Below are 10,276 nucleotides of genomic sequence, written 5' to 3'. Positions count from 1 at the left end.
ATTAAGCTACAAAATAATTGAGTGTTAAATCTTGGAATCTGGTGCAGGTTTTGTGTCTCCATATTCAGAAACATTTCCACTGTACCACGGTGTCTCCTTTACAATGTGAAAATGCTTTACAATTCTATACACTTTGTTCCTTCTATATGAAGAATATTGTTACTTTTAATTATTATTATCCTTTCTAATGTTATAAAGGAATACATAGTTCATTTGGTTTAATTGGCATGGCAAAGAATCAGTAAATGGATTAAGGTCATATTGCATTTGTATTATGTTGGCTTGGCCTACCCTTGAGCAATTAATATATCCCCAATTTATTTCTATAAAGAAGATTTTGTATTTTTATTCATGAATTCAGGTAAGTAGGGCTGCAAGAGAGCTTCAAGTTTGATTCTTGGCAAATAAAATGACTAGCATTTTACTTTCTATAATTGTTGAGGGAATTTCACTTTCCATTTCCCCCTGCTGGAGTTTGTTAGCAACACACATAAATGCTGATGACTTTAGGCGGTTTCTTTTTCCAATCCAACAGTTGGTTGGTTGTTGTCCTATATTGTCAAAGAGGACCAAAATGACATCACTATGCTTAAGTCAAGATTCAAAGTGTCCAACTGTGGCTGATCAGGCCAATATGGCATCAGAATGCTCTACCAAAGGTCGGACACAAATAGTCTATGTGAACATTTGGGGTGGATACTCTAAACATGCACATCTTGCATTTCCTTTGAGCTTTTTCAATTCTGCTTCAGTCATACACCACAGCACCTTATCTGATGTGTGTATGCCATGCTGAGTGGTCCTGAGCTAGTGTCTCCCATATTATATAATCAATTCCAAAGTCCTTGAGAGAGACCTTGAGAGTGTCCTTATATTGCTTATTCTTACCATCATGTGAATGCTTGCCCTGTGTGGGTTCACCATAAAAAAGTCTTTTTGGCAAGGATCCATTTTGAAATAGAACAATGTGGCCTTCCTGTCAGAGTTTCATTCTCTGAAGCAGAGTTTGAATGCTTGGCAATTTACTGCAAGTAAGGACTTCAGTGTCTGGAACCTTATCCTGCCAGGTGATCTTTAGAATCTTCCTCAAACAATTCAAATGGAAGCAACTGAATTTCCTGGCATGGCCCTGGTAGACTGCCCAGGTTTCACAGGCATCGGACAATGAGGTCCTCAGCAATAAATATTTATTAAACACCTATTGTGTACCAGGCGATGTGCTAAGCAGTGGGGATATAAATAATAAAAAACAAAGACAGTCCCAAACCTGAAGGAGCTCATAACTAATGAGATGAGACAACCCAAAAGGAGGCAGAAAATGTGTGGGATGGACACTGAGAGGTGCCCATCACAAGGACAACTTTCTCAGTGAATATCAAAACCAAGCAGGGCAGCAGATGCCAAGAGGAGTGTGCTAAGAATCTAGTTTTTGCCCTCTACATAGGAAGGCCGTGGGAGGGGTTTGATATTCCACCTTCCAGCTCTCCCCTCAGAGAGGAGAGGAAAGTGAGAGGCAGGGTCTCAATCACAGCATGATTTATTGGCATGGGGGTGATATTATTAGTGATGAAGGTATCCTGGGAGCAGGATCTAGTTCCATGGAGTTCAAAAAAAGTCAGAGTTGAAGATGCCAAGTGGAATTCAAATACTGAAAGTTCCCTGAAATTATTAATTGCTTCAATCAATTTTTAGTTCAGGAATTTCTAAATAAATAATTATATCATTTGAAAAAAAAACAGTAATTTTGTTTCTACTTGTCTATGCTTACTCTCTTAAGTTTAATTGACATTCTTTATTTCTCAATCACAAACATTTACCGATTATGTGCACTCCAGGAGAACTTGCTTTCAACAGATTAAAAGAAGTGAAATAAAAGATACAGTGGCCTCATAAGAAAGTATACTCACAATATACAGGGAGCTAAGCCAAATATATAGGAATACAAGCCATTCCCCAATTGAGAAATGGTCAAAGGATATGAACAGGCAGTTTTCAGAGGAAGAAATTAAAGCTATCTACAGGCATATGAAAAAATGCTCTGGATCGCTGCTGATTAGAGAAATGTAAATCAAAACAACTCTTAGATACCACATCTCTCCTGTCAGATTGGCTAAAATAACAAATCAGGAGAATGATAAATGCTGGAAAGGATGTGGGGAAATTGGAACATTGTTGCATTGCTGGTGGAGTTGCGAGCTGATCCAGCCATTTTGGAGGGCGGTGTGGAACTATGCCCAAAGGGCTATAGAAATGTTCATACCCTTTGACCCAGTAATACCACTTCTAGGGTTGTATCCCAAAGAAATCACGCAAGCGGGAAAAGGACCCATATGTACAAGAATATTTATAGCAGCTCTCTTTGTGGTAGCCAAGAATTGGAAAGCAAAGGGATGCCCATCAATTGGGGAATGGCTGTACAAGCTGTGGTATATGAAGGTGATGGAATACTATTGTGCCATAAGAAATGGGGATGATGCAGACTTCATAACAACCTGGAAAAACCTACACGACATAATGCTGAGTGAGCGGAGCAGAGCCAGGAGAACGTTGTGCACAGCCACAGATATGTGGATTCTGTGAGGACCAATCCTGACATACTGCGCTTCTCTCAGCAACCTAAAGGGGCAAGGACAACTCCAGGGGACTCACGATGGAGAATGCTATCTTCATTCAGAGAAAGAACTGCGAAGTTTGAATACAGACTGAGGCACACTACATGCTCGCCTCTTCTGCTTCTCTTTTGTTTTTGGTTTTGGGTTTTTTTTTTTGTTTTTTTTTTTGGTTCTGTTTCTTCTTTCTCAGGATTCATTCCATTGGTCAAAATTCTTCTCCACGACTTGACTAGAGCATAAATTAATTCAATTCAAAGTTATACATGACAGTTATATGAGACTTCATGCCGTCTTGGGGAGGGAGGGGGGAGGGAGGGGAGAAAAACTGGAACTCAAAACTATGTAGAACCGTGTGTGGTAAACTAAAAATAAATAAAGGAAAAAAAAATAATAAAAAAAAAGAAAGTATACTCACCACTCCACATATGGACCACCTGCACTCTGTTTTTTTTTTTATTAAATAGTATTTTATTTAACAGAAGTCAAGAGAGAGACAGAGAGACAGAGACATAGATAGAGAGATAGAGACAGAGGAACAGAGAAACAAAGCCAGAGACAGGGAGACAGAAACAGATAGACAAATGGAGAGAGAGATAATACCTGTGCCATACTGCCATACTGACACACCCCTGATCAAAGAAATTACAAAATTACTCTTCCATGGTTCCTAAATTCTACAAGATGCTACATGCAAACACCTGAAATCAATTCTCTAATTTCCTAAGAATCAGTACCTGGACAGCACCCTTCCTTATTCATATGATGATAGGACTCTCACCCAACAGATAATGTGTTTCTTTATGGTCCCATTTTTCCTTTTATTTAACTAATTGGTTGAAATGTACCCTAGCACCAAAGCAGGGTAAGGGAAATCAGCTACAAACACAGAATCACAGAACCTTGGAGATGGATGGGACATCAGACACTATCTAGTCCCCACCCATATCTGAATAAGAATTCACTCTATGATATGGCCAACAAGTGCGTATCTACTTGAGACTCTCTGTGTACTTCTCCCAGGCTTCATATGAGAGAAAAAAGAGGTTTTAAAAATACCTTGGCCAACTCCTGCTTTGTAAATTATACTGCAAAGCATTGTTCAAATTGCTTCCCTGGCATTCCAAGGCTGAGGTGGGCACTGAAGCTGTCCACATGTATAATTGAAATCTTGACTTCTCCACTGACCTCCAAGCCCCATCCTTATTGGACAATGATAGGGAAGGTCATCACTATAATACTGCTTCAGTCTCTAAGGCCTCAAATCAAGGAGTAATTCCTTCTCTGCCACATGAGCCACAGCACTAGGCTATGGAACATTCTCTAAATTTCCATACCTTCATCTGTTTTGATGTGGTTGTACTAATCAGACTATTAGGTTTCTTCCAATTCTATTCTTCCTGGATTCTACACTAAGCATGTTGGATCACTATGCTGCTAAGGACTCATATGAAAAATAGCTACTGAGCAATATTAAAAAAAGTCTCATTTTGTCATTGCATTCAGCTATGATCTTTTCACACCTGGAATGATGGCTGCTGGTGCAGTCTTACATCTTCAAAGGGCTGTCATCAACAATAGGGATTAGATTTTTCTACTTGGTACACAGAGGAGAAAGTGATGAGAGGGAAGCTGTCTAGAGACATATTTATGTTGGGAAAATCTTCTTCACAGTTAGAATTTTCCAAAAATATACCACGTTTCCTCCAGAGATCTCCCTCAAGGTTTTTAACCAAATACCTAAGTTGTTTTAGAGGGCTTTCATATACAGGCACAGAGTTATATACACGATCTATAAGTTTCCATCTGCCTCTGAAATTCAAGCTAATGAAGATATAGAGCTCATTTCTCCCCAAAAGGTTGCACTGGAAAAAATATTGAAGAGTCTGTATACATTTGTGAATGACTAAACTGCACAAGACTACTCTTTAAAAAAACCTTACTGATATTCTATTTTTACATTTGAAACATATTTATAGACAATTTTATTTATGGTTCTATCTTTATTATTATTTAGAGATATGTATCAGTTTTTCCAACATCTCCTGTAACAAAATGTATTGGTAAACAAAATGGGCTCTTAGCACTCAGTTCAACCAAGTGCCCTTGAAGAGTATGGTCTTTGTTTCCATGATTATATTTGGGAGTCCTTGATGGCCTGCTTGCCTCGGGGATGGTGGGGGGCTAGTTTACACATGAGTTTGAGTGACATGTTTGGGAATCAGAGGTTTTTAGACCATGTAGGTTTAAGTGGCCTCTTTGTGATGATTCTGGGTCACGTGGGTGAGTCACACATGTGACTCACCCTTGACACTGAAAAAGATATAAAACCAGGGGTTGGCATTCTCTTTTCCCGAGCTCTTACCCACAGCCATGGTTGCAATAGTGACTCTAGGCCAGCCCTTGTTATGAGATCTTGGACTGAACCTAGATGTTGCCAACTATGAATTGTATTGGGTCTGTCTGAAGATGTTTGCAATTTGTTTTTCAGGGTGCTGGCCTTTCCCCCTGAACTAAGTGAATGGTATTTGTATGCTGAATTAAAGTAAGCTTGTCAATCCCAAAAACCTGTGCTTTTGGAGTGTGCTGGTAGTGTGCTTGTTGTTGGGTTTGTGTTGGTCTTTTGTCCCCACAGCAGCTGCTAGCCAGATTGTTGAAACACGAAATAAAAGTAATAATACAGTGACTTCATATAAAAATTCATGTAGCATTTAACGCCTGTAATACCTCCACCTCTCAATTTAAAAAAAAGAATAGAAAATCCATTGTCTCTCCCTCTCTCTTCCTAACTTCATTGAAAAAAATAACATTTCTTTTAACAGATACATATAGTAAGCAAAATGATTTCTGTCAATGGATATATGTGTATATTAAATATGTATGTACATATCTACACTTGTGTAGATATACATATGCATGTAATTATTACATAATATTCAAACGACATTTTCTCTTTAGTACCTTTTGATAATTCCAAACTGCCTTCAAGAATTTTACCCACTGAAAGGAGCAACATCAATCTGTTGATGCACCAATTTTCCCACAGCTTCCTCCTCAGTTGATAAGTTTTTAAAATTGTCTTTGCCACTATTGACTGAGGTGGAACCTCAGAATTGCTCTCATTTGCTTTATCCTAATTAATCTTGAATTGGAGTACTTTTCACATTACTATAACTATCCTGAATTTCTCATTTGAGATCTCTCTCTTTATATCTAAGGTCATTTATCAATTGAGGAATGGACCTTTTTTTTCCTTAGAAATTAGCATCAATTCCTTAGTTACTTGGAAATTAGAATTTTATAAATAAATTAGTTTAAGAGAAAAACTTGCTGTAAAGGTTTTTCTGGTTAATTATCTCTTAGTCTTAGTGTTATGAGATTTATTTGTTTATATGCTTTTAAAATTTTATACAATCAAAAATATCCATGTTGTCTTCCATGACTCTCTCTTCCTTGTTAGATCATGAACTTTCATTAATCCATAGATCTGACAGATAATTTCCTTACGTTTTTCCAATTTGTTTATAGTGTGACCTTTTATATGCGATTCATCTACCCACTTGGAGCTTATTTTGTTTATGGTGTTAGCTGTTAGTCTAAATCTAATATCTTCCATCCTGCTGTCCAATTTTCCCATTGGTGTTGTTGTTACTCTTAAATAATGAGTTCTTATCTTCACATCTAAGGTCGTTGTGTTTATTGATTCAAAAGAGGCAGCTAGGTGCCTCAGCTGATAGAGCATGGGGCCTGGAGTCAGGGAGTTATGAGTTTAAATCCAGCCTCAGACACTTACTAGTTGTATGACACTGGGCCAGTCACATAGCCTCTGTTTGCCTTAATCCACTGGAGAAGAAAATGGCAACCAATTCCAGTGTATTGGCCAAGACAACCCCATGGACAATATGGTCCAGAGGGTCATGAAGAGTCATGCATGAATAAACAACAGCAAAGAATTAGGTCCATTTGCTTCTCTGTGGTATGTACATAATATGGTCCACTGACTGCTCTTTCTCTTTTGTTTGTTAAAACAGTACAAAATTGTTTTTTCAACTAATGATTTATTTCTAGTTTGATTCATCTAGAGTTGATAGGAAAAAAATTGAGATTCCTTCATTATTACAATTGCATTGTTTTCTTTTCTCCTCTATAATGCATTTAGATTTTTCTTTAAGGATTTAGAAAACATGCCATTGGATGAATATATACTGAGTATTGTAATAAATTCATTTTACTTTTCAAAAAATGGAGTTTACTGGTTTATCTCTTAATAAAATCTCTTTCAATGTTGCCTTTCCTAAAATTATAATGGATACCCCTGCTTATCTGTGTTCATCTGAGGCATAATGGACTTTGATCCAAACCTTTATTGCAAATGTATATGTCATTTTGTTTCAAGTGCATGTAGTGGAAAAGGATATTTTTTAAATTACTTCCTAGTTAATTCTTCTAATTGCCTTTATTTAATACGTGAATTCATTCAAAAAGCACTGAGAGCTATGACACTTAGTTCTTTACTCCCCTTCATTTTATTCTCTTGTACTTTTCCTTCCCTATACTCTTGTCTTCCTATTTCTTTAAAGTGATTCCTTGAGTATGGTTTTATATGTCTGATGTTAAACAATGGAGCTTTTTTTTTTCCAATTTTCTCCTCCTCTCCTTGAGGTGGTTGGGGGTGGTTGTAGGTAGAGCAGTAGATTAGGAATCAGGAAGCCTTGAATTCAATTTGGTCTTAAATACTTAGTAGCTTTACAACCCTGAGCAAATCACTTAACTTCTGTTTTGTGTGTTTCCTCAACTGCAAAATGTGGATAATCATAATGTGTATTTTCAGGTTGTGGAGAGAATCAAATGAGATAATATTTGTAAAAAAAATGCTTGGCACATAGCAGCCATTGTATAAATCCATATTCCTTTCCCTTCCATAGCTGTCATTTCTTTTATAGTTTAAAAAATGTATCATTTTTTTCCTGAAGAATTATAACTATTCCTGTGGGCATACTCTTTTTCTTTGAGGGATCTGATTATAAGGTTTTTTTTTATTTTTGTCTTCTGGGTTGGTGATTTCAGCATTCCTAGAATAATAACAGTCTTTTCCTTTTCTGTTTCATAATTAATTTTTTTTGTTGCTGTGTGATACTTAAGTAGCCAGCTATTGCTAGAAAAAAACCCTGCCCCCAGCCCCTAACTACAGACCCCAGTTTTGCATACTAAAGAGTGGACTCAGACCTTTTGGAGTCTAGCAAAAGTCCCTGGGCTCCATGACTCCTCCAAGGAATGTCAATAGATAAGGTTATCCCACTTAATGATAACCTGTCAGAATCTGTGATCTGTCAGGGCTTTGTTCCTGTATCCCCAGACCACCCTGTGACCTGGCATGTAAATTCCCTATATAAACTACCCTGTCACTTCAAACGTGGCCATTGATCTGTGGTGCAGTTCCCCAATGGCCACTGGCTAATAAATTCTCCACTTAAAACCTATACTCTGTGGTGTGTCTCACTCACTTCTGGTATAACAGCTGAGGCCACAGGAGTCGAGTTCCAGACAGAATCCAGTTGAGGACCTTTCCTTCATATTTACACCCTTTCTTTACACCTTTTACATTGCCACAGTCACCAAAGGTCTCTAGTATAATCAGCCTTAGTTGCAACCCTTTCCTTTGGATGAGGAGAGAGTAAAGAGAGGCCTTTTCTTCCCTCCTCAGTTAAATCAAAGAAAGTCCTTTTGTGGGGTAAGAGATATCATTGAGGCTTTTTGCATTGCACCTGAAGTCTATCAAGTTCATCACCAAAATTCCAATAAGTCTCACCTAATTACTTGACATCAGAGAGAATAAGCAATCATACCCTCAAATGAATTATCTCTTAGAATGTGTTTTGGCAACAAAGTTCTGTTCTGCTTGAACCATGGATCTGACCTAGTATGGTACTTCCAATATTTCTGTGCCATTCTTTGGAGACATTCTGACTTTTTCTTCAATAAAAGCCTTCAAGAAAATATGAAACCAGGGATGTAGCAGGTTTGCCTAAGAGAACACCCTGTGTTCAGGAGCGTTGCCTACCAGGAGAAATTAGGTATAAACTTGTCCAGGCAGTGATCTATGTACAAATTTATTTCAAGTACATTCTTAATCCAATTTTATAAGCTGTATCAGTTTGCCAAATGGCCAATTATTTCCTAAGGAATAAGCATAATTTCTTGAGTGCTATTTTCACATCCTTGTTCCTCAGGGAGTAGATCAGGGGGTTCAAGGCTGGGGCTACTATGGTATAAAACACTGAAGCTACTTTGCCTTTCTTCAGAGACTGACCAAAAGCGGGAAGAATATATATATAAATTATAGTGCAACAATACATGGTAACCACAATAAGGTGGGAGGAACAAGTGGAAAATGCTCTCTTCTTCCCTTCCTTGGTCCGGATCTTTAAGATGCTAGAGATGATGAAACCATAAGACACTAGGATGAGCAGATAAGTGAAAATAGCAAAGAACATGTCTGCTGCAAATATCATTGCATTGTTGACTTCAGTTGAGGAGCAGGAAAGAGGCAATAATGGAGGAATCTCACAAAAGAAATGATCAATGACATTGGGGCCACAGAAAGACAAGCGAACAGTCATGGTCATCTGTATTGTTGCATTGGTCCCACTGATAGCCCACACTGCAGATGCTATGAGACAGCAAGCTGCCTTGCTCATGATAGTGCTGTAGTGGAGGGGCTGGCAGATTGCTGCATACCGATCATAGGCCATGGCTGTGAAAAGCAAGAGCTCAGCCACCACATACCAAGTTAGGAAATATATCTGAGCCATGCAGCCACCATAGGAAATGGTGTTCTTGCTTATTAGGTTCTGCAGCAACTTAGGCACCACAGTGAAGTTGGAGAAAATATCCAGTAAGGCCAAATTTGTAAGGAAAAAGTACATGGGAGTATGGAGGCCTGGATTTAGACAAATTGCAGTGATAATGAGTGAGTTACCTGTCAGTGCCACTAAAAGAATTCCTAAGAAGATGCTGAAGAAAAGCATCTGAACATGAGGATTTTCAGAGAAACTTTGTAAGATGAACTCAGCCACTGCTGAATGATTATTTGATGCCATATGAGAAAGTTGTCAGGTTTTCTTTTGTCAGTCTATTTCCCCAATATCCAACCAACGATAGATTATTTTGTTCACTAAAGTGAAGAAAACAAAGATCCCAATTAAAATTAGGCAAAGTAAAATGTGTTTATATTCCCAAATCAAATTTTGACGAAGTAATCTAACTGTGTTGCACCAAAAATAGAGAAACAATATTTGGTTAGTGAGACCTCTTGTCAATGAATTCAATCTCCTTCAAGAGTTAATTAAAACATACACAAACACACTCACACCCCTCTCCACGCATACCCGTACGCACATATTGTCATCATCATCACCATCATAATCATCATCATCATCACCATCATCATCATCATCATCATCACCTTCCTTCAGGAAAATCATAGTCTTTTTCATCTGTCATTTTATAGCATCTTCTATGCTTTTGTTGAAAGTTTCCCTTATTCCCCCAGGTATGCGAGGGGAACAAATAAGTTCCATGGTATAATTCATTTATTTGAATCTGGCATGTGAGGGATGGCCATAATTTGGAATTCTCTGAACTATTACATGGCAAATACAAAATTG

At 37.9% G+C, this 10,276-nt stretch overlaps 1 protein-coding gene across 1 annotated transcript; it reads right to left on the bottom strand.

Annotated features, from left to right (window-relative positions):
• Positions 1-8,779: 8,779 nt before the first annotated feature.
• Positions 8,780-9,709, bottom strand: LOC118830275 (olfactory receptor 13A1-like). The gene has a single exon (XM_036737205.1). It carries the CDS (start codon positions 9,707-9,709, stop codon positions 8,780-8,782), a length of 930 nt encoding a protein of 309 aa, XP_036593100.1.
• Positions 9,710-10,276: the final 567 nt, after the last annotated feature.

The sequence above is a fragment of the Trichosurus vulpecula genome, chromosome 8 (genome assembly GCF_011100635.1).
Source record: "Trichosurus vulpecula isolate mTriVul1 chromosome 8, mTriVul1.pri, whole genome shotgun sequence".
Classification (NCBI taxonomy): domain Eukaryota; kingdom Metazoa; phylum Chordata; class Mammalia; order Diprotodontia; family Phalangeridae; genus Trichosurus; species Trichosurus vulpecula.
Note: the sequence above shows the minus strand (reverse complement) of the source record. Positions and strands in the feature narration are given on the sequence as shown.